The 27,688-nt window shown below is 41.9% G+C and overlaps 1 protein-coding gene across 13 annotated transcripts in view; it reads left to right on the top strand.

The window, feature by feature from the left end:
* DOCK9 (dedicator of cytokinesis 9) overlaps positions 1-27,688 on the top strand; it is a 333,584-nt gene that overhangs the window by 87,329 nt on the left and 218,567 nt on the right. For 4 of the 13 annotated variants that reach the window (XM_042929604.1, XM_042929546.1, XM_042929564.1 and 1 more), the window contains exon 1: positions 21,537-21,797. The exons of the other annotated variants lie outside the window; for them this stretch is intronic. In XM_042929604.1, the coding sequence (XP_042785538.1) occupies positions 21,672-21,797 (126 nt within the window). In that variant the 5' untranslated portion in view covers positions 21,537-21,671. Of the gene's footprint in view, positions 1-21,536; positions 21,798-27,688 lie in introns of those variants that run through there. 13 annotated transcript variants of the gene reach the window in all.

The following is a 27,688-nucleotide window of genomic DNA, read 5'->3' as shown; positions in this document are numbered from 1 at the left end:
TGGCGTGAAATCCTCCGTGGAGGGCCTCAGCTAAGTGCATTTGCTGTGTTTCCCTAAGTTACCCAGATGTGTGGCACCTCAGGCAGCTTGGGCAGACCCCCCCCCCCCAACACCCATCCCCCAAGCAGATGTATTCTAGAGTAAGTGCCCCCATGCAGGCGTCTTTTCCTGTTCAGAGGTGGTAGAAATACATCTTGTCTTCTTTCTGTTCAGCCATCTGAGAAATGGGTACAGATCGGGCTTGGCACAAGTAGAGTTTCCAACAGGCTTGTGCTGTTAGCTTTCCCATTGGCAGAGCAATTGAGGTCCAAGTTACTAAGATAAAACAGAAAAATTTACACTGGAAATTAGGCAGTGGCCATAGTCATCCTTCTGCAACACAACAGCCTGTGACCAGAGTGGACAGACCTTGGCCAGCTTGCTTAATGAGCTACCCTTTCCTCTTGTGGAAAGGAAGATTTGCATTAGATTATCTCTTCCAGGTCAGAAATTCGTTGGTTTTGAAATAGGTTGTTGGAATATATAGAGATCATTAAGGAACTATAAAGCACAGTTCAGTTGGAGTATGAGGTAGAAATATATGAAAAGTTAAGTAACTAGGTAATACTAGTCTTGATCTTAGCTCAGGATGACTTTAGAAGGTATAAGTCAGCTTAGGTGAATTGCTGTCGGTACTCAGGATCTGGAAAAAGATGTGTGATAGTGGTCGTAGTAGTGTTGGTTTGCACCGTGGATACAGATGGGGAGGGTGTGTAGTGATTATTAGTAGCACCCGTGTTGCTCAGGGCTCTGTCCTTGGTGAGCATCTTCTTAAGTGATGTCATTCACTTTGATTGTTTCAACTACCACCTGCTGGTTTGTGGTCTCCTACCGTATCTGCATCTGAAGCTCAGTTCTCATCCTCATGTACCTATGGCCATGTGACATTTTCTGCTGAAAGCCCTTCAATGGCTTCTCATTTAGCTCAGGCTAAAGCAAAAATCCTTAATACATCTATCAGTGTATCTGCACTCTGTTTACCCTACCAGGTTCAGCATATGCTATTCTCCCCTAGACCATTGCGCTGAAACTGCATGGGCTACGTTTCAGCTCCCCAAAAGGGTGAGCTCTTTTGTGCCCCAGAACCTTTGCACATATACCCCCAACTCATACTAATTCAGTCATTCTTTTATTTTATTTTGTTATTTTATTTTAATTTATTTTTTACAGTAGGCTTCATGCCCAGTGTGGAGTCCAACGTGGGGCTTGAACTCTCGACCCTGAGATCCCAACCTGAACTGAGATCAAGAGTCAGAGGCTCATGGGGCACTTTCGTGGTGCAGTTGGTTAAGCGTCCGACTCTTGATCTCTGCTCAGGTTATGATCTCACAGTTCTTGGGTTCGAGCCCCACATTGACCTCTGTGCTGATGGCGTGGAGCCTGCTTGGGATTTGTCTCTCCTCTCTGCTCCTCCCCTGCTTGTGCTCTCTCTCAAAATAAATAAATACACTTAAAAAAAAAAAAAAAAGGAGTCAGAAACTTAACTGACTGAGCCACCCAGGCACCCCTAATTTAGTCATTCTTTATTCAAATTCACTCTTCTTTCTAGCCACAGCTTAAGAGTATCTTCCACAGAGAAGGCTTTTTTGACCCCAGATTGGTTAAACATCTTCTTCTTTTCTTCTAGTCTAATTCTGTGGCTAGTTGCTTTCTGGATGATTCCATTGTGAGCTCTAGGTATGCTTGTAGAAATCCTGGGCAGTTAACAGGTCTCCCTGACCTCCTTTTTTTCCAGCCTACTTGGTGGCATCATATGATGATCCCTTGTAATGTTATCACTTGACACAGTACCCTGGCATTAGCTTTATATAAATGAATGATATTAATAGAATGTCTACAGATAAATGCCCGCCTGGGAAAAGATGTTTCTGTCATGATTGGACTTGGTGTCCTTGATAGTTTGGTGACCTGCACATTGAACCCCATGGTAGATGACCATTGCCCATCTAGCAGATAGATTTCTAACAGCATGATTTAGATTCTAGTGACTTTTTTTCTATGCATACATTTCCTTAGAACACAATTTCCTATTTGTAAAGTGGTAGTTACCATATCTCACTAGCTTCTTATAGGTTTTTACTTACTTATGATTTAAAGTGAATGGAAACAGGGCACCTGGCTGGTGCAGTTGGTAGAACATGCGACTCTCAATCTCAGGGTCATGATTTCAAACCCCATGTTGGGTGTGGAGCCTACTTAAAAAAAGTTAAAGTGAACAGAAACATGAAACTTAATGTGGAATATTGTTGGGCTTCTAGAATATACTATTCTAAAATGTAATAATTATATATTTTTAAATGCAAAAAATTGGTTACCATGTATAATAATCCATTGGTTACCATGGATTTTTGCTAAGCGTGTCCTAGTTCTTTTCCAAAAGTCATGCAAAAGAAGGTATGAAAAGAACAGGAAAGAACTACCACTTGATATGTAGAAAGAAAAGACATTATGGTATTAGGTGCACAACTGGGAAGAAGGAACATAGATAATTAATCAACCTTGACCAGGGACATAGTTGTAAATATATTTACATATATAATATGATTTTATATAATTATGATTATATAAAAGTGTGATGATAAGATGAATATACTGAACTCTTGAGGTGAATGTTTTCTTGTTGCAGAAGGAGGTCTGTGCATTTGAGAACTAATTTTTCTGAGAAGATTAGTATAGGGTTTCTTAGTCTCAGCACTAAACATTTTGGGTGGATAAATCTTTGTTGTAGAGACTGACTTGGGCATTGTAGGATATTTAGCAGAGTCCCTGGCCTCTACCCACTAGATACCAGTATCAACCCCCTTTCTTCCACAAAACAGAACTAAAATCGTCTCCAGATATTGCCAGGTGCTCCCCAGAAGAGGGTAAGATTGCTCCCGTTTGAAAACCACTAGATTAGACTATCTGATGCTTTGGGTTTAGTCTGTAGTTCGAAGGGTAAGTGCTGCAGACACGGCCGAGACGGGCGGCAGCGGGCGCTCGGGCGCCCGTCAGCATCGGAGTTCTGCCCCAGGAGATGGTGGGCACACCCCAGCTTCTGCTGAGACTCAGGCCAGCAGCACTTCACCTGCCTTGGGCATTTCATTTTGGATGTTTCTGAAGTAAATGAAGTCTGTTCTGGCTCATTGTTGTTTTTTTGTTTTTGTTTTTTAAATTTAATTTTGAAGCAACAGTCCAGTTTTTAATTATTTTTTATTTTATTGTTATTATTTTTTAATGTTTATTTATTTTTAGACCCCCCCCCCCCCCCACACACACACACACACAGAGTGAGTTGGGAAGGGGCAGAGAGAGAGGGAGACACAGAATCCAAAACAGGCTTCAGGCTCTGAGCTGTCAGCACAGAGCCCGATGCAGGGCTTGAACTCAGGAATGGCAAGATCATGACCTAGGCCAAAGTTGGACACTTAGCCGACTGAGCCACCCAGGTGGTCATTTTTTAGTTAAAAATAACCACGTGGTTATTTTTAGTTTTTTTAAAGGAGCTCTGTGTCAGAAAGGGAATAAAGACCAAATATATAGTGAAATATATATTTATTTAATTTTTTAAAAGTTTATTTATTTATTTTTGAGAGAGAGAGACAGAGCGAGCATGAGCAGGGGAGGGGCAGAGAGAGGGAGAGACAGAATCCCAAGCAGGTTCTGCGCTGTCAGTGCAGAGCCCGACATGGGGCTAGAACTCACGAACCATGAGATCATGACCTGAGCTGAAACCAAGAGTCGGACACTTAACTGACTGAGCCACCCAGGGGCCCCGCAAAAATATATTTCTTATTATAATCTGCGATATCACAGTTCACCTCCTGGGCTTTGAACAAGGATCTCTTCTAAGAAAACATTCCTAAAGGTCAAAGGGTCCTGGCACATTACTGGAATCTTGTTCAGTCATTAGTAACCATCCAGTCCATCAGCACATCCTATGAAAATGCCCCCGGGGCAAGGCAACTCAGGTTTGCAGGCTTCTATTCTTGTCAGGTTCCAAGAGCAGGAGTGGTGTCAGCAATATATGGCTTTGCCCTTTCCAGCATCTGAACTGAAGAACGGCCCGAGGGAAGAGATGCACAGGGCAAGGTTGTGGGGAAGGGCAAGCTGTGGGGAAGGCGCCACGGAGCTTCCACGCTCTCTCTGAGCCCACCACTCTCCGCCCCTCTCACGTGCCACCAGCCCGGAAGCTCCCTTAATTCTACTTTTAGAGCCATTGCAAACCTCCCTTTGCAGGGAGCTAGGTGATCCCCGTCAACTCCTGTGAGCATTTGATTGCCTCCCTCCTTGGTTCCGAGTGCTGGTCCTCAGACGGTGACAAAGCTTTTTCTGATCTGTGTGGAAATGAGGAGAATAAGGAAAATGTAGTGAGCTCTTACAAATTTAAAATCTTTTTAAAGGGGTGCTTGGGCGACTCAGTTAGTTAAGTGTTTGACTCAATTTCAGCTCAGGTCATGGTCTCACAGTTCATAGGTTCAAGTCCCGTGTCTGGCTCTGTGCTGACAGCACGGAGCCTGCTTGGGATTCTCTCTCTCTCCCTCTCTCTCTGCCCTGCTCCTGTTCATGCTCTCTCTCTCTCTCTCTCTGTCTCAAAAATAAACATTAAAAAAATAAAAGCTTTTTTAAAAAAAAGTTCTAAGATTGTCATTTCTGGTTTCAAGTGTGTTTATGTGTGTGTTTTCAATAACCTTTCTTTATGAAATGTTGGTAGTGATTAATGTTATTTGGGTTTTTTTTTTTTTTTGTATTTTTGTACTGTTACTTGACACAACAAATATTGGGAACCTATGACAGTGCCCTGATAAAAAGTTGACAATATATGTGAAACTTGTTCGACAAAGCTGTGAATTAAGGATATCAAAAAAGTATCTTTTCATATTGCAGCTTGTTGGTATTAAGGTATATTGCTGAAAGTAATATGCTTTTTTTTCCTCTTTGAGGTAAAAGCATTATGTATTTTTGACATAAGCAAATTCCATGTATCATCCATCTAGTTCTAACTGCAGTGAGAGAAAACATTTAATAAACTGTTTTTTTAAACAAACTGCTTTAATCACTTTCACCACCTCTAAATGATCACAAAGGGACCATTAGATTTCTATACTGAGCCAAGAATATATTTAGCTCAAACAGAACTCTCCCTTCTTATGCTGTTAGAAAAACACTTACTAAAATCTTTTCACCAGCATTCATTTGGGTACAGTACAAATGGTGATTTTAGAGGTTCTCTCTTCCACCGCCATATTTTATAGCTACTCAGAGGGCGCCAACATCTGGCTTTTAATCCAGTTGAGTGAGTTGGGAACTGCTCCCCCCCGCCCCCCCCCCCCCCCCCAGTCTGTCCTGAACAGTGGGAAGGAGGGCACAGGCACTTGAAATGGTACCACTGGAAAGGATTCCTAGTGAAGTTATGCTGTTCCTCATAGTCCCTGCCTTCCTCCGTGGTATTTGTCAGTTCTGGTTGCTTCTTTCCATGACAGCCATTTGTATCTCCCCAGCTTGGGTAGTACCTGGTTAAAATAATAGACGCTCTTTGCATGTCAATCATATACCTTTTCCTAGGAATGCATATTTTTTTTTATTTCCACATCTAATCTCCCAAACGTTTCTGTGAAGTAGGTTGAAGGCAAGTGTTACTCTGCTTATGGCGCAAACATGGCAGCTAGATAGTGGTGACATCGTTTCTCAGGTAACATAACAAGATTATACTAGCTAGGTGGTTGGCCCAAGAATTAGGAATTTGGAGTCTCACATTTGGCCCACAGGGGTAAAATTACTGTACTGTACCCCTGTCATTTTCCCGGGAATTTGGTAGGAAATTGAAGTATTAGCAGTTACTCATATTTATGTTAATTATTTTTATTACTGCATATGCTGTGGAAAGGAAAGCTCTGCTTTATTGAGGAAGTGGGGGGTGTCCGGTGGGGGGGGTCTCAGTCGGTTCAGCGTCTGACTTTGGCTCAGGTCATGATCTCACTGTTTGTGGGTTTGAGCCCCCCGTCGGGCTCTGTGCTGACAGCTCAGAGCCTGGAGCCTGCTTCGGATGCTGTGTGTGTCTCTTTCTCTGCCCCTTCCCCTCTCATGCTCTGTCTCTGTCTCTTGAAAATAAACATTAACAAAAAATGCGATGTTATTAAGGAGGGAGAATTCAAACTCCTGACCGCGGAATGTAAGTCTCTACTTTTCTCCATGCCTCCCTTCCCCCAGGCCCTATGATGCTTCTTCACTTCAGGTCTTACTGTTCTCCAACTCACCATGTTCCTCCAACCCTCCGAACCTTTCTGTATACGTGGTTCCTTTCCCTGGAATGCCTCTTGTAATCTTCACTGCTTGACGAAGGCTTGCTTACCCTTTAAGACCCTGGTTTTTAAGGTGCGTCCCCAGATGAGCAGCATCAGGAGCGCCTCCAGACCTGCTGCATTGGAGGCAGCCGTGGGACAGCGAGGCTGTGGCAGCCCCTCAGTCCCGGAGGAGGGCCAACACAGGTCTCCCTCCCAGCTCCAGCAGCCTAGAGAGCATAGAAGAGGGCCGGGCAGTCTGTGTTGTAACAGCTTTCTGAGTGATTCTGACACAACAGAGTTTGAGACCCACACGTGTAGGTGCCTTTCACATGCACCTCATCTCTGAAGCTTATCCGGAGAGTTCTTGAGAGGTTGTCTTTCCTCAACTCTTCCTGCAACCAAATGGCAGTAGCTTAATGCTGTCTGAGGAAATTGGAAACGGTGGTCTTTCTGTCTGACCAGGAAGAGAACCCAGGATTGGGAGCATCTAGCCCAGCAACTGTTCAATAAAAAAATAATGCCAGTCACATATGGAATTTTACACTAAAAAAACAGTAAAAAGAAACAGATGAAATTAATTTTAATAGTATGCTTTATTTAACCCAGTATATTCAAAGTCTTATCCAACATGTATCAGTAAAAACTTATGAATAGGATACTTTACGTTTTTTCTCATACAAAGCCTTTGAAATCCAGTGTGTATTTTATATGTAGAGCTTATCTCAGTTTGATTAGTCGAATGTCAAATGCTCAGTAGCCCCATGTGGCCAATGGCTGTCATACTGGCCAACACAGGCCTAGCCTGTTTCTTCTGCCACTCGTGGTATAGAAGTTACTTGCTCCCCACTGGATTGTGTGCTCCTCACCTCTCAGTCCTGCACAGTGCCCTGTGGTTAGCAAATGCCTGCTGAGTGATTAATTGAGCAGACAGGGGAGTTAATGCATGAATCAGCTCATTCACAAATGGATTAATGAGTAAATACAGAGAGCATTCCATTGACTACTTTCACGAATGTTCCTAAGAAGTTCTCTTATGTAATAAATGCCGGGTCGCTCAGAATGTGACAAAATTACTGTCATAGTAGAAGGTTGAAGGAAGCCCAGCTAGCCACAGTGGTAATATGTATCACTGAATTACAGAAAATCTGAGCCGAAAAGAACTTGACCATCAGACAGTTTGGTGTCCTAATTTGATGAGCCTGTGTCCCCAAGACAAGTAGAGACTTGGAGGTGGCATGTCAGGTCTGGGGAGCTGGATCTGCTGACCCTTTTGGTTGATTTAAATCTATTGCAATAAACCCAGAAGTCCTATGTTTGCCCCGAAATCAGTGAACACACATTGTAGTATATACTGCAGTTATTTCAAAATGAGATGTTGGGGAAGTGTTAACATAGTCTCCATTTAAAAATGCTGCCAAACAAAACTTGTTTGAGATTTTTTGTTTATTTTACTGCCTTCAGGTCTTAAATCAGCATTGAAGGCTCATGAAAGTTGTCATCAATCTAATGTACACATCTGAGTAAGAGATTCTGTTTAAAAGGGGAACATAATAGTGTGTTGAACCTATAATATTGGGTAAGGGGTATATATTTCATTACTGGCCTAATTGCAGTGAATTGTGGAGGATACATATGGAGGATGTAACTTTGGCATCTTATTCCTCTAATGGCGGGAGAAAGGAAATCCTTACACATGCAGTTGCCTTTCTCTAAAGAGATTGCTTCATTGTTTTCAGTTAGCAACCGTAGGGTCACAAATTTGAACTCGAATGAGAGCTTCTAACTCAGCTGGCAAACAAGGTGTTTGAGAAGGGATTCCAGGCAACAAAACCCTAGGGTTGGTTTTGTTCTGTGTTCTCTTTGGGAAACTATCCTGCTAATAAGCAGTGTTTCAGTCTGTGATCATACTGTTAAAAGTATTTCAGAGACGTGTGAAGCTTGTCCTGCTCTGTAGGTTCTTTCTCATTGGCTCGAAATTGAAAGGCATTTCATTCTGATAGGGGCCCAGGGGAAAAGGAGAGAGGAAGGTGAGTGAAGGGTAATTCTGGTGGAAGAATCTACGCACAAATTTGTGTTTTTCCCCAAAGTCCAGGTAAATAGAAATGATCAGTCACTAATGAGTCAAAGCCTGCCATGGCGTCTTGATAAGGCCAAGGGTGTGTGTTCCATCCTGTGGAGAATAGTAAGCGTTTTGGCCTCATCCTTATGCCACCCCTTGCTTTCAGCCAAGGACAATCATCTGTGTCATACCTGCACAGAGACATATCCGGGAACCCATCCACATTTCCTTGTTATGGATCTGTGTTTAAACATCGTGGGTGTTCTTGTCTCTTTTAAGTTAATAAATGAGGATCTGTGATTCTCAGACATAGATGGATGAATGCCTCTAAGAGGTCTCACCTGGGTGCTGCGCAGGCCCACAGGTCTCAGCTCAAGATTCCAGTTGAGCAGTTTGGGGTGTTTTCTGGAATCTGCATCATACAGAGGTGAGCAAGCATTTGACAGGTTAAAATCAGGAGGTGGTAAGGGAATATTCCAGATTAATGGGTAGCATGGGGAGGCATTACAGACAATCAGTGGTCTTTGTAAGGTCTTGGGCAGGCAGTGGTGAGGAGGGCAAGGAGACCACAAGGGCCTCTGCGCCTTGTTGCCCTGCAGGTTCGGGGTGGGGGGAGTGGGGGGGGGGAGCAAGGGTTGTCTCTGGGGCTCATCACAGTTCAGCACGTGGAGAGATTGCCCTGCCTCAGGAGGCAGATCTCCAGGTTATACTGCCTGTTTCTAGTGTCTTTCCTGTGGGGAATTAGAGCGAGAGGAAAGTCTTTGCTCTCACATTTTCCCTTTCCCTCTCTCTGTTCCAAACTTTGAATGATTAGGAGGTTTCACCTCTGTGTGAACAATTAAACAAAAGAAAAGAGGTTTTAGTAGATGGGGGTTTGGTTCTTTGCCCAAATTGCTACTGAATCACTTAATCATCTAAGGAAGAAGAATGTGTGTTGAGCTTGAGTTTAAATCTTTATCTGACAAGCTGCTTGCTTGGAGAGCAGTTTTTAAAAAAAAAAATTTTTTTTTTTTTACATTTATTTTTGAGAAACAGAGTGAGACAAAGTGTGAGTGGGGGAGGGGCAGAGAGACAGGGAGACACAGAATCTGAAGCAGGCTCCAGGCTCTGAGCTGTCAGCACAGAGCCTGATGCGGGGCTCGAACCCACAGACTGTGAGATCATGACCTGAGCCGAAGTTGGACACTCAACCGACTGAGCCACGCAGGTGCCCCGAGAGCAGTTTTAAACAGACTTTGATTTTATGTTTATGCTCCAGGAAAGTACAAATGACCCCTTATTACCCTGTTTAAAGTGGTTTTGCCATGTACCAGCTCTGTGACCTTGAACTAGTTCTGTGACCTTGGACTAACTCCTTAACTTTCGTGCCTCAGTTTCCTCCTCTGTAAAATAAGAGTACCTGTCTCAGGGTTGATGGAGGAATAACTATCCTGTGTATCACAGTGGTGGGCCCAGAGTAAGCCCTCACTGAGCAGAGCCGTGCTGGAGCCTGAGGCAATAAAGTTCATTTATACCGAACCCATTTTCATTTCAAGTTTTATTTATCGTGGCATTTTTTGGGGGGTATTATTTTTGATTTTTTGAGAATTTCATTGAATTTTATCTATATTAATTACTGAGTTTTGGTGCTTTCTTAAATTCTATTCCTGAATTGGATACCTCACTAACGTCCCCACAAGTTGTGCCCCTGGAGGAACATGTTATGTGCATTAGCTACTTTGTGGACATGAATTTTTAAAAATTTCCCAAATAGTAAATAAATGGCTTTAAAAAAGTTTTTGAATGTGTTTAAAGTAACACATGCTTGAGAGAAGTTTTGAATATATAGATAAGTAGAAAGAAAGGAAAATAAAAGCATTAGTTCCATAGTTCAGACACAACTGCTGTTAACATTAAATTTAAGTGGCTCCCCTAAGGAGATTTCTGTTCAAAAGGGAGATGAAATTATGTTTGAAATAAAACTTAAATAAAAATTTTGATCTATTTAGTTACCAGATTTAAGATTGATTTTGAAACATAGCTCCAAAGCATAGTAACTAATGCAAACTTAAGGTAAGTTATTAACTTTATAGGAACACCAGTTTCTATAAACAAAAACACCTAATATAGTGTTACTATTATAAGGGTTAAATTGAACCAGTCAGTTGGTTGAGTGTTCAACTCCTGATTTCGGCTCAGGTCATGATTCCAGGGTTGTGGGATCGAGCCCCGACTCTGGCTCTGTGCTGAGCATGGAGCCTGCTTGGGGTTCTCTCCCTCCCACCCCCGCTGCCCCTCTCCACTACTCACTCTCTCTCTAAAATAACATACCATAACATAACATAAAATAAAATATTGATCTGAATTAAATGAGAATGTATGTTGGGGGCCTAGTACCTAGTAGGGACTCGGGTAATGGTTTCCTTGCCCACCTCTGCCATCCCCCAGGTTACTCATTATCTTCCCTTTCCTCTTCTCTTTGTGTTGAGATTCTTGTGTGACAGTTATAAAATAATAATAATAAGTATTGGCTTATAGATTTTGGTCTTGGCAAAGCATAAATGGAAGTGTGTGCCTGGAGAGTTCCTAAGTGCTCTGTGTGACATGGAAGCCTTGTTTGTTTTGTGTTTACCCTATTTTTGAATCATCAGAGGGACTTCAAGACCTGGGCTCTTTTTATGAAAGGGCCACTGGAAGAATATTCACAGCCACTAGTGTTCCAGTATTCAGAACCTGATTAAACATCACTTTCTTTCTTTTAACCATATTCTTCCCCTTGTTTGAGTTTTTCCCCTTGTTTGAGAGGGGGCAGCTGAAATAAAATAAAACCACCGAAATGTAGCAGAAGTAACAGGACTATTCAAACAACTTTAGTAAAGGAGCAAAGGTGGCTACAGCTCTGTCACCATTCCTGTCACCATCCCTGTTGCCACCACCGCCACCATCAGTTTCTAAGTGTGTGTGTTTTGATTTGGCAGGTGCAGAGGAGGCAAACCTTGGTGTCTTCCTTGGCATGTGACCCTTCCCATGCACTGTGTTTGTATCTCCTGCCCTGGTCCCTTTATTTGTAGCTTATCTATGAAGAAATTCATTTAAATTAGTTCCATATTTTTGCAAGCACGCATGGGGGAAAGTTTGACGTGTCAGGATGTGTTGTCCAGGAATGACGTTTGAGTCCCCTAAAACTGGGTTTGTTTTCTATTCCTTGGCAGTCTCTTGATTTCACATAGGAAATCAATCACAATGAGCTTGGAAGAAGTGGAAAACCATCCTTTAGGCAGCAGGATGAGAAGGGATACATCATCTTTGCTGCTGATGAGTTTATCTTATGCAGGGCACGTAATCTGCTTTTTAAAGGTGGGGATTTCCCAATTATTGTTAGGGAACCGGTATTATTGTAAATGGTCACTGTCTTTTAAACGCAAGCTAAATTAGGCCAGAAGCACTAGGGGGTACTCCATAACTCACTTTGCCAAATTTCCTCCTGGTGGACTTTCCCCTTGCAGCTGGGGGGTGTTTTCCTTTTTGCAGAAGTAGGTGTCCTGCTTTTGCCTGGAGGCCTGTCCTCTCTCCTGCCCCCAGGATAGGTGGCTGATGGCCATGAACTATGACACCAGGGAATAATCAGAGCCCTGTGCCTTCTGCCAGCTAGCCCCATCCCCATCATCTATAAATCAAGGTGGTCGACCAGTTTTGTGTTTTTTTTTTTAACATTTGCTTATTTATTTTGAGAGAGCGTGGGTGTGCTTGTGTGCATGGGGGAGGGGCAGAGAGAGGGAGCAAGAATCCCAAGAAGGCTCCTCGAGGTCAGGCAGAGCCCAACATGGGGCTTGATCGCACGAACCACAAGCTCATGATCTGAGCTGAAATCAAGAGTTGGGTGCTTAACCGACCAAGCCACCCAGGCGCCCTGGTCCACCAGTTTTGAGCCTTAGTAGCACTGATGGAACTCTCTTTAAGTGAAGTTAACCTACACAAAGATTTTACAGAACCAATAAACTTGGAGGGTGGTCATTTGCGGTTTTCATTAGGTTGCTTTGGGGGGTGGATATGGGGAGAAGTGAAAGAATGGACGTTTGTCTTCCATTTATAACCGAATAAAGCATTTTATTTAGAAGGAAAAACTTTAGTGCTTAAAAAAAAAAACAAAACTTTTGGTTGTTTTTCTCACCAAGCATACATTATCTGGCCCTTAACCTCAACCTTTGGCACGTAGGGAGGAAAGTTAGAAAATTCTTCATTTGAACTTCCGTGAGGCTTGGGTCTGTGATGAATCAAACCAAGATGAGGCAATTTCTTCATTTATTCTATGAGCAAACATTTATGGATCGCCTGCTGTGTACACACCACATACCCGCCACCCTTTCTGCAGTGCTTAAAGCTGACAAGGGTAGATAAAATGTGCTGGGACACCTCCGTCAGGGGTGACGCTGTGTGGCTGGCCAGGCCTCCGTAACTCGGGCCAGGAGTTTCGTTTCTTGAGAAAAATCCCAGGAACATTATGTTTTCCTTTGCTTTGTAAATTTCCACCTCTAAACCAAATCTTTGACACTGCTGGCTGAGGTATCATTATTGTGATTAAAATAAACTGACAGTTTACAGAAAAACTATTGGTGTGCAGAGTGTAAAAGTTCCATTTCCAGACTGTGGGGATCCTGACTCTTCTAAATCCATTCAAGAAATATCTTTTGAGCATCTACTCTGTTTTAGGACCTGGGAATAGAGCAGTGAACAAAATAGACAAAAATCTCTGCCCTCACAGAGCTTCTTTGCCTTTGATTTTTTTTTTTTTTTAATTGGGATTAGACAGACATGGAACAAATAAGGAAAATAGAATACAGAATGCCAGATAGTGATAGAGGCTGTGGAAAGATGGAAGCAGGGGAAAGGGGATGTCATGGGCGGAGGTGAGGCTGTCTTTACTGGGAAGCTTCTTGAATATTTGTGGCTGCGTGCAGTACTCCTGCATACAGTGGGACACATCCATTACCCACTTGGGTCTTGGGAATGTACTCAATCTGGTTAGAATTTTAATGGTGGACATTGATCCCTCTTTTCCAGGTGAGGGACCTGGGCCCCCAGGGTGGTGAAGTTGCTGTCCTAAATTCGCACCCCCAGTACCAGAGAGCAGTCTCTAGAAATGAAGGACTCTCCATCTTAATTGCCTCATCTGAAAACAGAGCCTTCTTCAGAGCCTGTGCTCTGCTGTCCCAGTACTGTGGGCTTATCCCAGAGCTGTGTGGAGAGGGCAGCCGGCCTCCCCGTGACATCCTTCCTCACTGATAGAACATCCTGTGGTCCTTGTCATCTGCCAGCCCCTCACCTCTGTCCCTGCTCCTCTGGAGAAGGGTCCTCTGCATTTAGAAACATTTACTATTTAGTCTTTGTGTTTTTCTTTTGTGTGTAGTGGGGAAATGAGATATTGAAATGTTTATCATTCATTGTAGTGGTTTATTTTCCCTGAAACTAATCAATAAAGGAAGTTTTAGTGGTTAGTCTAGACCTGTAGAGCGGTAAGATTTTTTAGTGTAAGTCCTTCGTTTTATAGGTGAAGTTTGTGGGACCCAGACAGGTGAAGTGACTTTTTTTTCTCTTTTTTAAGTTTATTTATTTATTTTGACAGAGAGAGAGAGAGAGAGGGAGAGAAAGAGAATCCCAAGCAGGCTCCATGCTATCAGCGCAGAGCCTGACGTGGGGCTGGATATCACAAACCGTGAGATCATGACCTCAACCGAAATCAAGAGTCAGTTGCTCAACTGACTCAGCCACCCAGGCGCCCCTGAAGTGACTTTTCTAATATCACACAGCTGTTGAGTGGTATAGTGGGGGCTAAAACCTCAATGTGAGCTTTTTCTATACCATTATCTTACAATACAGCATATTCATTTTTTTTTTTTCTGAATATAGAGGTAATAAGTGCTTTTGATGAAAATTTGGGAAGGGTTTAGAGAAAAAAAATTACTGATAGTCTCACATACCAGAGTTAATCAGCAGTCATATGTTTATTTTGAGTCTTGTATGTGTGTATTACTGTGGGCATTTTCTCAATGTCATTAAAAGTTCTCAGAAAATAGTTTGGATTGGTGATTTGACCTGTTTTGGAGGTATACTTTATTGGCCTTGGGTTGTGCATCTGGCATGACATTTCATGTAATGACCCACTTGCTGACTGGCCATCACTCAACAAATGAGCAGACTGTAGATGTTGACAGTGGTGATTGCCATTGGATGGCTTGTTTTTTTAACTGGTGCCTGGTGTTTAAATTGCTGTTGTTGTCTCTACTTAAATAGAATTTGAACCTCCTAGAGTGAAGAGCTTTGTATCCCCAAACTTTGGTTGGCTCTCTAGCTCATTTCTCTGGACCTCAGTTTCCTTATTCTGTGAGTGGATGATCTTCCCTTGGCCCCTCCTCTGAATGTTAGATAAACTCTGGTGGCCTCTCCTCAGAAAAATCACAAACACACGAAATTTTGAATGTAATTTTTGAGGGTTCATGGACCCCCCCCCCAAGTTCAGCCTTGAGTTCCAGGCTAAGAACCACTAGACTAGATGATGATGCATATTCTATTTCTGTGATCATTTGATTAGATCTCTGATGACAAAAAAAAAAAAGTTGAGGTGAGCATCAGAATTTATATCAGATTTTTAAAAGTTTATTTATTTATTTTGAGAGAGAGAGCAAGAGAGAGCACATGAGTGCATGGGAGGGGGCAGAGAGAGAGAGAGAGAGGGAGAGAGAGAATCCCAGTACTGCCAGCACAGAGCCCTGCATGGGGCTCGATCCCACAAACTGTTGAGATTATGACCTGAGCTGAAATCAAGAGTCCGATGCTTAACTGACTGAGCCACCCAGTGCCCCTATCAGATTTTTTTTTATTTTAACTTTTCAAAGAGGCCCCAAGGGTCTGATGCAGAAAACCTGTTCCTCTCCCATCTCTACCTGCTCCCACATCTGTTGCCCTTTTCATCACTATATCCCTCTTCCACCTCTTCCAAACTATCACTTTGTGTCCTGCATCTGTGACTTCCACTCCCTGTTGTTTTGCTGCTTCTTGTGCCTTCTGTATCCTATATTTTTGTTTCTCTCAGGAGGGCAGATAATTTTCCTGACACCCTTTCTTTTCTTTGGCCCGCGATCTGACCAGGGACAATACACTGGAAAATCTATCATTTGCTCCTTTTTGCAATTTTTCTTAATTTGTGCTTGCTGTTTCACTGTCCCAGAACAAGAGAAAACAGATGATTACTTTGGAGTAGAGACTACGTGTGTGTGTGTGTGTGTGTGTGTGTGTGTGTGTGTAGTCTATATGTATATATGTACATATACATATATAGTTGTTTAATATTTAGACATATGTTTAATATATATGTAAATCTACCCCAAATTATGTTTATGTCTTTATATGTATATATTTTATTTAAATATACTTTATACATACCTTAAAGGTGTGTGTGTATATATATATATATATATATATATATATATATAACCTTTAAAGTTAATTGTTATGTTTTAAATATCCTTCTGATATGCCAAGAGCCCCTAATAGAAGAGTGGGAAATTTTCTTGAGGTAATTGATATTTATTCCTCGTATGGGTTACTCCTTATGTGATTATTAGCTACAGCAAAATGCAGTTTTAAATTTTATATAATTCATTGCTAAAAAAAAATTATTTGCATTCTTAAAGGTTCAATTATACTCCAAGTGTACCTTTGTCTGAAAAGTGTCTAGCAAGTTTTGCAGGATAATATTTTCTTAGCTGGGAGAAAGGAACATTTTAATTAGTAAATGGTCTGTTGGGTTTCAGTTTATTAACAGTTAAATGCTTTTGCCTTAATTTGGGCCATTAACAAATGAAAATGTTTGCATATTTCTACAACTACTAAATTTTACTTTAGAACTAAAGATAACCAGTGACACAAAACTAACATAAGCACTGAATTCAGCAAATGCATTTTGAGTGCCTGAAGTACTTAAGACGCTGGAGATGCAAAGGTGGTTAAGATCTAGTTCTTGCCCTCATGAATTTATAGTCTCACTGAAGAGTGTGACACATACAAAGTTAATAAAAGGTGGACTGTGAAAAGCTCCAAAATAGAGGTAAGTAAAAGCAATGCCCACAGGGTTGCTAGAAGAGGAGCTAATCAATCCTGGCTAGCAGGAACAAGGTGGCATTTAAACTGGTCTTAAGGCATGTGTAGGAATCCTGGGTGAGAGGGTTGTAAACTCTTTGCTTTTCAAAATATGACGGAGCTTGATCTTACAAGTGGGAGGGGGAAGTTGGGAGCTGTAGAATCTAAAGTTAGCCTTCTTTATGGTAAAAAATTGCCCTTGGAAATTTCCATAAATCTTCTCTAAAGTTTTCATGGTTTTGTGTACCCAATCTGTATTTGAATAAATATTAAAATCTGAGAACTGAAACTCATTATACAGAAGCATTCATTCCATCCTTCTTCTGAAGTGTTCCTACTTTCCCACAGGGTTTACTCTGTTCTGTTTAAACAGTAAAACTCTATACCTTTGATAATGTTAGTAGATGGGTTTTTTTGTGTTTTTGTTTTTGTTTTTTCTTGTAAGAGTTAAACCAGGTAACATATGAAAGAACTAGAGGCTGCTGGATAGCAGGAGCTCAGTAAATGTTGGTGGACTTGAATCCAGAGGTCCAGCATATACCTTGTTCTTTGAAATGTTGCAAAGAACACCTTGGCCACATACTTCCCATCCTTCTAAGATGGCATTTCCTCTTGTGACTGCTCTGACCAGATGTCACTCTCATGTCCTTAGATATCGATCTCACGAACCCTTTAGAGAAACCACATCCTACTTGGAGGTTTAGGTTATGGACTTAAATACTATACCGTGTAACTCTCCTAGACTGGCAGACTTCTAAAGCATTTGGTTGTCCCAAATGAGCAGAACAGAACCAGGGCACTTGACATAGCCTGAGAAGTTATGTAGCAGGAAAGCTGGCAATAGTAACTCCATTCCTCTAAGTCCTGAGAATTTCCTTCTCATAAATTGGACCATTTGAAGGTGATAGATTACAAGACCATCTTGCTCTTAGAATTGCTTTCCTTGGGGCGCCTGGGTGGCTCAGTCGGTTGAGCGGCCGACTTCGGCTCAGGTCATGATCTCGCGGTCCGTGAGTTCAAGCCCCGCGTCGGGCTCTGTGCTGACAGCTCAGAGCCTGGAGCCTATTTCAGATTCTGTGTCTCCCTCTCTCTGATCCTCCCCCGTTCATGCTCTGTCTCTCTCTGTCTCAAAAATAAATAAACATTAAAAAAAAAAAATTAAAAAAAAAAAGAATTGCTTTCCTTTACCCAGGATTTAAGTATAATGCTCTGAGATCATGGTGAGAAAGCATTGTGAACTTTGCGGCTGCATTTCCTATACACATGTTGAGAACCTAGTATATTAATCAGTCCCTTTTTATGCAAATCTCTGCATGAGAAGCTTAAAAATTTTTTTTTTTTTTCTTGCCTTACAGCTTGGTACATTTTCGCCTTTTGGTGATATGAATTAGGGAACTGATGGTGTTTGCCGTAATGTCCTGGCTACCTGGAAGCTCAGAGCCAATTTAAAGTTTTTTCCTTGATTACAAAAGAAATATCAATTTATTGCTAAAATTTTGAAAAATACAGGAAAACTGTAAGAAGGAGATGCCTGGCTCATTGGATGAGTATGTGGGGTTCAAGATGACTGTTAGAAGGCAGCTGTCATAATCAAGCAGCAAAGAGTAAAGAACAGTTGATTTTATTAATTTTTAAAAAAATGTTTATTTATTTTTGAAAGAGAGAGTGCCAGTGGGGGGGGGGGGGTGGACAGAGGATCCAAAGTGGGCTCTGCCTCTGCGCTGACAGCAACAAGCCCAATATGGGGTTGAACTCGTGAACTGCAAGATCATGACCTGAGTGGAAGTCAGATGCTCAACTGACTGAGCTGCCTAGGCACCCCAAGAGCAGTTGATTCAAGAAATGTTTTAATTAACAAATTTTAATTAAAATTTAATTTAATTAATTATTTAACTTAATTAAATTAAAAAAATTTTTAAAGACTTTTTAATGTTTATTATTTTTGAGAGAGAGAGACAGAGATAGAGCACAAGTCGGGGAGGGGCAGAGACAGAAGGAGACACAGAATCGGAAGCAGGGTCCAGGCTCTGAGCTGTCAGCACAGAGCCTAATGTGGGGCTGGAACTCATGGACTGCGAGAGCATGACCTGAGATGCAGTCGGACACTTAACCGACTGAGCCACCCAGGCATCCCAAGAGCAATTGATTTTATTTTATTTTTTTTTTTTTTTATTTTTTTTTTTTAATTGATTTTAAATTGAAGCACTTTGTAATGTATTGTCACAATATGGTTGGTGAAACTGTCATTTTAGATCACATAGCCAAAGCCCTGAATTTAAGATGAAGGCTAATTTCTTCAGCTGGGAATAACAACAATAACAGTAATTACCATTAAATGAATACCTCCTATGTACCTGGCACTGTGCTATGCCATTTTTACCTTTTTACCTCTTCACTACATTACCTTGATGGGACTAAACCCAGATGCTGCCTTTATCTTTAATTGCTGATCAGTAGCTTTTCCATATTTTGCTTTTTAACAGTTGGCATAATTGGAATAGACAATTGGTTCATAGTATCTTGGTTAAGAGTGTGTACACTGGATCCATATTGTCCCCATTCACTGTAGCACCTTCTGCACATGTGGAACCCCTCTGTACATCAGTTTCTGCATCTGTAAAATAGGGATAATCGTGTTACCTGCTTGGTTGTTACAAAGATTACTTAAATTATCCATGCTGGACACTTGTAGTGTTCATACAACAAACAACCGTTTAAGTTCATATTTATTACTTACAGAATGTCAGAGTATTTTTTTTTTTTAATGTTTATTCATTTTTGAGAGAGGGAGGGAGAAGACAGAACACGTGTGCTCACATCAGTGGGGGTGGGGCAGGGACAAGAGGATCCAAAGCAGGCTCCAGGCCCTGTGCTGTCAGCACAGGGCCCGATGCGGGGCTGGAACTCATGATCTGTGAGATCATGACCTGAGTTGAAGTCGGACATTCAACCCACTGAGCCACCCAGACACCCAGAATGTCAGAGTATTTTAACTAAATACACAGGGTAGCATTTCTCTCAAAGTCCTGATCTGCCAGTGAATTAAGGAAGATGGGGAATTGAGGAAGAATTGGGTTATTTACAACTTCTCAAGTGAATTCAAAAAGTTGCTCAAGTTGTTGGTTATGCTGTACTTAACTGAGACTCCGTGGCTTCAGACTTTCTTGCCTCTTCTGATTTATAGGACATTTATAAGTTTTTATTTAACTGCTACTTTAATTCTGTATTTATGTAACTGAAGCTCTGTGTTTTGGGTTTTTTTTTTTTTTTTTTGTCCTCTTGTAACTTTATGAAGATAGAGTTTTAAAATTCATATATCATATTATTTTCGAACCTAGATTTGGCAAGTGGGTGTATATTTACCCTGAAAGATGAGCCAAGGTTGAGAAATGGAGTAGTTAAAAAAATTATTGTAGGGGAGCCTGTGTGGCTCAGTCAGTTGAGTGTTCAACTCTTGATTTTGGTTCGGGTCACAATATCAGGGTCGTGAGATTGTGCCCCAAGTTGGGCTCTGCGCTGAGCATGAAGCCTGTTTGGGATTCTCTGTCTCTCTCTCTCTTTCTCTCTCTCTCTCTCTTCCTCTCCCTCCCTCCCTCTGCCCCTCTCCCCTACCCATGCTCTCTCTCTAAAATAAAATATAAAAAAAAAATAATTGTAGAAACTTAATTTTTTAATGGACTAGTTGAACCCTTGTGACTGATTACACAATTAATGTTCACACTCAGGATTCCTGGTGTTTGAGTGATAAAGACTGGAGTGGCTCGGCAGGCCATGGTGGGAAAAAAAGAGGACACGGGGGCATAGAGCACCGTCTTGGCTCTGGTGATGCCCCTCTGAGCCCTTCCTGCCTCAAATACTTTGTCTGGAAAGCGGGAGCCTTGTACCTGTATCTTTTATGATAGTTTATGCATTTCCTTGGGTAATATACCTTATGGCACCTATTTTTGCTAAATAACACTTAGTTCCATTGTTTACTTATTATTACTACTACTTTTATTATCTACTGTTACTAAATCCTCTGATTTCAAGGAAATAAGCAGAGTAACTAACTGGGAGAAGTTTTGCAGGATCCCAAGATGTGCAGATTAGTATCAATCCCATTTTAACACTCATTTTCCGTGTAATTTTTAAATAAATTCCTTAAGACTTCTGTTTTAGTTTTTCCTTTAGATTTTTAAATGATTAAAAACTTATTCCACTAATAATGTGAAGAAATAGCAGGCTTTGGGAAAACACATTTTGGGTGCTATCACCGTTGAAGCATGGGATGGTGACCCAGCTACTCTCCTGTGCTTTTGTGTAACTCTGTATTAATTATATTAATCTGTCATATATGATGTGTATTCACCTTGCCTTCCCAACTAGTTCTGACTTTTCTTGAAGGGAGAGACCCTGCCTTATATTTTTACTGTGATCCTCTCAGTTTCCAATCCTGGGCTCATTACCCATGCACCTGTTGATTTAAAGTAATATTCTGTTTAAGAAAAGCATTTACCATGATATGTAGCGTCCCATGAAACTGTTTGATGACCTCGTCTTTGTGGCATAAAATAGATAAATTAAGTTTCACGTGCTGAGGTCTATCTTGCGGGGGAAACTCTTTCCTTACACCTGCACACCTACACATGCAGGTTATGGGAACCCCTCACTCTTTGCCCTTCCCTGTTTTGGTCATCAGCCAAGCATTTGGTGTTTAGCCCTAACCGTGGAGGAAAGCATCCAGAAACGACAGGAATTTTAGAACGCCCAGACAACCTAGCTGTGTCTTCAACTCCAGGAGCTTCAGATTTGAAGTAATCATGAAAGAGTCTAACTGTGACTTATTTTCTTTTAAACACTGCACTGTTTTGATTCGGCTCCATGTGGCCCACGCCGTGCGGAACCGACACAATGAGGCCGGTCTTTATCAGAGAGGCAGCACACTGTGTGTTGTACAGTTCGGGTTTGTTTTCCTGCGGCCGGCGTGTGGGAACCTCCCATTTTCTGAGCAGTAGTAACAGCCCTGGGGGCCGGCCCTCGCTGGCCTGCCCTCCTACCCCCGCGGGCCCTGCCGACCCAGCCAGCCGGCTGACCACTGCGCTCGGGAAGCCAGCTTCCTTTCCTTCCTCGGGCCGGTGGCATGCGTGTGCCTCGCACTGCCAGGGACTCGCAGCTGTCCCTGTTGCAGACTGTCTGATTTGCGTTTCCAGCCGAGAATGCAGGCTGATAAATGCAGGACAAGCAGTAGAAGCGTCAAAAAGGAGCTGGTGATTGAATCCCCCCTGCAGCGCAAGGATGCGGCTCCCGGGGAAGTGGAAGCGGAGAGCCCAGGGCCAGTGCTGGTGAGAGGGGTCGTCTGTTGTCTTCTCCACCGGGTGCTTTTCCCGTGGGTGCGCACCCACTGCCTTCTGGCACTCTGGTTTTAAAACTTGCTCTGTTCTGCCTGTCTCTTGCGAACTCTCTCCTTCCTTCTGCAGATTCACTTTGGTTGCACTTTGATTTTTCTTTGGGAGGAAAGATAATGTTGACATTTTCTGGGCGAATGTGGTTTCCAGGAGGCTGCTTTGTATAGAACAACTTTGTATTGTTCAAAATTATGTCCCACCTAGCAGCAGCGTGGCCAAACATAAACCCAGGGAGGCGCATTGCAAATGCTTTCCACAGGGTTGGCAAAGAAGTCCTTTGCAAGATGAAAACGTGTTTACATTATGTATTTATATGGTTGTGAAAATTAAGATGACATGGGGGTGGTGGTTTAAGGAACATAATGAAGTCACATGCGTTCTCAGTCACGCATTTTAATAGGGTAGCCTTGAACAAAGTAAGAAATAACCTAAACTTTGAACCAATTGCTGGAAAAGTTTCTGTTCCCTTCTTATCATTAGCTAAACTCCGGGTAGTTGGGATAAATTCAAAGCGCTCTGGGTAGACTGTGTAAGGCAGGAATGTGAAAAATGGTTGTGTTGTTATCATCAATGAGTAGGCTGTGCTCCCTCTCGGAATTTCTTTAGTACAATAAAGGCACATAATTTTTTAAGCAAACTGCAAAAAACCACCAGCATGCACTGCAGAGGGACAATTGAGCCTTTCAAATGACCTGTTAAAGGGATTGTTAAACAAGTACTTAGTGATTTTATATAGTGATTTTTTTTTTTTAACAGAGGTTCGATTGCTATAGTTAATTAACTTAATTTTCAATTAGTGTCTTTAGTAATCTGAACTTAACCTTCCCTGTAATGGGTTGGATTTGAATTAAATTGTTTTCTTCGGTGACCTGTGAGGCTGCCTTATACTGTTTGGCTTTGAAAATTATACTGCTAACTATGAACTGAGAAAGTCAGTAGATATGATGAGCTTTTTCACTGTAGATTTTCATCCGAGGGATTTAGTTTTCTTCCCCCTGGTATATTGTTTAGAGATGTTACTCATTATCTTGGATTTCTTTCTGCCAGCACAATAGTTCATTTATCTATTGAGCAGCTCGAGCCCCTTCCATGCTGGATATATTTAACTGGTTAAAGCTCCTAGCTGATGTAGCTTATGATTTCTTGGAGGAAGTGGTGTGGTTTAGGTTCCCTTGTGAATATTCTTAAAAGTCTTTTGTCAGTGTTTCTCCAGATGTGTGGAAATATTTATCCAGAGGCTTAAATACACTACAGAAAGACGCTGTGTGATTTTTTTTTTTTTTTTTTTTTTTTAATCAGACAAGTGATTTTTAAAATATTTCCTTCTCGGATCACCTGGCTGGCTCAGTGGAAAGAGTATGTGGCTCTTTTTTTTTTTTTTTTTTTAATGTTTATTTATTTTTAGAAGGGGACTGAGGAGCAGAGAGAGAGGGAGACACAGAATCTGAAGCAGGCTCCAGGCTCTGAGCTGTCGGCCCAGAGCCTGACATGGCGCTTGGACTCTTTAACTGAGAGATCATGACCTGAGCCGAAGTTGGATGCTTAACCGACTGAGCCACCCGGCGTCCTGAGCATGTGGCTCTTGATCTTGGCGTCCTGAGTGGGAACCCTACGGTGGGCGTAGGGATTACTTAATAAAAAACTTCCTTCTCTTTCTAGCTCAGTTACTTGTTTATGTCAATCTCACCCCAGGCAGTTACACTGGGAGTTTTTTTTCCACTGTAAAGGGTGTGCAGGCTGCTCCTGGTGGGCCCAGAAGCTGCTGGCAGCATGGGGAGCTTGGGCTCTGTGCACTTGCAGAGAGATGTGAGGGAAAGGTGAAGGCAACAGTGATACAACAAGGAACTGTTTCTTATCTGATAGTGTTTTTTTTCTCTTCTTCCACTGCGTGAGCAAGATAAAAAGAGCTAACATTGGTAAGAGAGGCAAGGATATTTAAGCCTTTGCCCAGGGCAGATCTTCTTACTTGTGATTATCGCTGCTCACTGCAAATGAAAATTCAATAAACTGCTTGGAATACAGGCTTTTTTCAAGATGTTTTTTAAAAAGTATGCCAGCACAGTCATGAGATCTATTTGTTGTAGCGCTGTTGTTCTGCATTATTATGTTAGTAGCCCACGTACTTGGTGAGAATGCATTTGTAACATTTGAATGTAAGTAACTTACTTTATCCCAGGCAAAGCATTTTGAAATCAACTTTTGCCGATTTTAGTTATGTACGAATCAGTCCTTGGGGAAAATGTTACCTAATTTAGAAGGCACAAAATCAATTAATGCATGTAATAAGAAATATAGTGTAGAAATAGGGAAAAACAAAGTGCCCTTACCTTTACTCCAGAAGTGCCCCAAATTAATTATTTGGTTTATACACTTTCTTTTTGTTTTGTCTATTTTTTTAGTAATCTTTACACCCAACATGGGGCTTGAACTCACGACCCTGAGATCGAGTATCACATGCTCTACTGACTGAGCCAGCCAGGTGCCCCTGGTGTATATACTTTCAGACTTTCTCCTGTGTGTATAAAAATATAACATTGTGGTATGTGTGTTTGGAAAATGTACTATACTATAGATTTCTGCATTAATATTCTCCCAGAACATATCAAAAACACATTTGTCACCATCTATAGATTTATGTCATTATTAATGGCTGTATGGTACTCAGTTCTATAGCAGTATCATAATTTGATGGTTATTTGTTTCCAATTCTTTGCAATTAGTACAAGGTACAGTCATTGAAAAATGACTTTGCGGGCTGACTATAAATATGTCTTACAGTATTTGTTCTGTAAAACTTCTATCAGAAGTGTCCTCTTGCTGCTTTTCTTTGGCAATAATGTTTGTTTCTCCTCTGCCAGGGCAGCAGTTAAGGGCTCCCTTAGTAGTGTCGCTGCTTGTTCGGTGCTAGGTAAAGCCGGTGCTTCTTAGAGAAGCATTGGACGTTATGAAGTTTCCGAGGCTGCAAGGTTCAACTTCCAGACACCTTCATAAGTGGGCCTCGTCCCCTCATTGGGACAGTAAGCGGGGGAGGCAGCGCCTGGTGAAACTTCTCCACGCCTGAGCAGGCTCACTGCCAACCCCATTGGAAAATGACTTCGTGGGCTGTGTGAATGGCTAACAGGGGAGCAATCAGGATGTTCTTGACGTCGGCAGGTTAGTTACCCTGCTTCCATTTGAATACGTATTTTTGCCCACCCACCCCCTCCCAACTCTAAATTCCTGGAACTAATTTATTCTCATTGTTACTGCTCAGTAATTTAGAGGAACAGGATGTGGCATCAGAGTCAGAAGAAGTGGCCGGGGTATGTCGTTTGTGGTGCCCTTTTGCTGGGTTACTTTCGAGAGGCGTCGGAGGACTGCAGCACAGGTCTTATTTGGGGACTTGGGGAGGTTGAAAGATGTGAAGATGAAGAAGAGCTGAATTTTCATGTGTTAGCCATACTCATGAAGTATTTTCTGAAACATGTCTTCTTAGAGACAGCTTTTCTCTGTGTTATGTTTTCTGGGCTCTTCAGGTATTCAAAACCCAGCCTGAGTTCTCACTTCTGATACCTGAATAAACACATGATTAGCTGACTGCTTGAGAAACCCTGAGGGCAGGAGGCCCAGCTTCTGGCTGGATGAGTAGGTGTATTGCCTGGGAAAACCTTCTCTCTCCCTGAAGTTCTGTTTACTCTAGAAATAGCCAAAGGAGTGAATTAAGACACAGACCCCGGGGGGCGCCTGGGTGGCCCAGTCGGTTGAGCTACCAACTTTGGCTCAGGGCATGATCTCACAGGTTTGTGAGTTCTCGGCTCAGGGCATGATCTCACGGGTTTGTGAGTTCGAGCCCCGCGTCGGGCTCTGTGCTGACAGCTCAGAGCCTGGATCCTGCTTCGGATTGTGTCATCCTCTCTCTCTGCCCCTCCCCCGCTCAGTCTCTCTCTCTGTCTCAGAAATAAATAAACATTAAAAAAAAATTAAAAAAAAAAAAAGACACAGACGCTGAAGTTGAAGGTTATGGGCCATGATCATGTTGTTGTACAGATCCTATAAAACTTCAGATGGCTGTAACTGAGTTAATTCAATTATGCTTATAAAGTCCTTCGGCCCTATAGGCATCTTTAGAAATGATTAATGATATTAATTACATTGGTGATACTTTGTAAGTAGTTTTTTTGTTTTTAAAATACTGAGTGCTGAAGGAAAGAAGTTCCTGTACGCTTTGTGTAGTGAGGTATTCCCGGATGACGAAATCAGGAACGTTCACTTATTCAGAGCCATAAGCCTTCACTACGCTTGTTGGTTTTCCCCTTGATTTGTTTATTCATTTTTTTATTCAGCCTACATTTACAAGCCCTACGATGTGCCAGACTTACACTTACCAGCAGTCTTCCTTTCACCAAGAGGCAAGGTCTGGCTAATGAGGGGCTTTCACCTGGTATTTATTAGGCACAGTGAGTGCTAATCTCACCCATCCTTTTCCACTTAGGCAGACAGCACTTAAATCATCATCAGCTCCAGGAAGAACATGTCCTCGAATTTTTAGCGTCCAAAGCAGTCCTAGCCCCGTTTTACAGAAGGCATAGGGGCCCCTGACCGTTCAGGTGAACAGTTAGCATGAATGAGGCCCCGAAGATGCCACATGTTTTGCGGTGCCGTAGGGGAAGGAATCTTTGGAACGTGCATGCTTAGAAAGGGCCGGGGTGAATTGACTAACCTTGCAGGCATGGAAAACTGTCACAGAGAAGGGGCTTTTACAACCGTGTCACTATCCATTACAGCACAGCCACTCTTACTTTCTGAGATTCTTGCTTATCTAGAACACACAAAACCACCCTGCTTCTTATGTTGTTCATCAACATGGAGGCAGAGTGGCCAATCACTGGTTTTTTTATGACAAGGTAGTACCAATTGCTTTCTTCTGTTTTTTGTAGTAATAACAAAAATATTTATATAGTGCTCTGCTCTGTGCCAGGCATGGTTTTAAGCCTGTTAAACAGATTATTTCAATTCTCACAATTCTAGGAGGCAAGTACTATTATTGTGGGGTTTTTTGCTTTTTTTTTTTTTTTTACACAAATGAGGACACCAAGCACAGAGAGGTTGGGTAACTTGGTTAAAGTTATGTCTACATCTTTACTAAGCAGCAGAGCCAGGGTTTTTGGCTTCCAGTCAGGTTTTTCAAAATTCACACCTGGACACTGACATACAATTCATTAACAAAAATGAACATATTTACTTAAGCTTAGCATTGGTATAAAGATGAAAAACAAAGGTTCAAAAACTCCTTGCCCTTAAAAAATTTAAAAATCTTTAGAGAAATAAGAACTTACAAGTGACAGAACAACAATGGTTGAGTGGTGCAGATGAAGAGAAGGACGGCTGTGCCCAAAGGAGCTGGAAACATGAACAAAATAGGATTAATTGGTATTGGGAGTCCCTCTTATTTTGGGTGCCACATTTTATCACCTTCCCAGAAAGTTATATAGAAATTTCGATTAGTCGAATACCTAAGAGTCTGGAGACATCTTATTTCCTTCCCGAGATTTGTTTTTTATTAATTTACAGCATGATCCCGTGTAACCCTGAAATGCTTATTCCCTGACCAGTAAGATGGGCACTATGGTCCCTGTAGTGTTTAGAGGAGGCTGCTCTTTGCCCTGTGTGCTGACAGGTAATGGCTAAATACAAGGCAGCTGGACTTAGTCACAGGTAGCAGGTGGCATGGGTGGCCTAACAGAAGGCACTGTGGAGGCCAGAGACATATTTTTCCCTGCTGATCATCATGCTTCCCTCCCCATCCCCTGCCCCAGACCTGGCTTTCATAGTTTTCTCCTCTGTAGAAT

Source organism: Panthera leo, chromosome A1 (assembly GCF_018350215.1).
Source record: "Panthera leo isolate Ple1 chromosome A1, P.leo_Ple1_pat1.1, whole genome shotgun sequence".
NCBI classification, from domain to species: Eukaryota; Metazoa; Chordata; class Mammalia; order Carnivora; family Felidae; genus Panthera; species Panthera leo.
The sequence above is the reverse complement of the archived record's forward strand: the minus strand, read 5'-3'. Positions and strand labels throughout refer to the sequence as shown.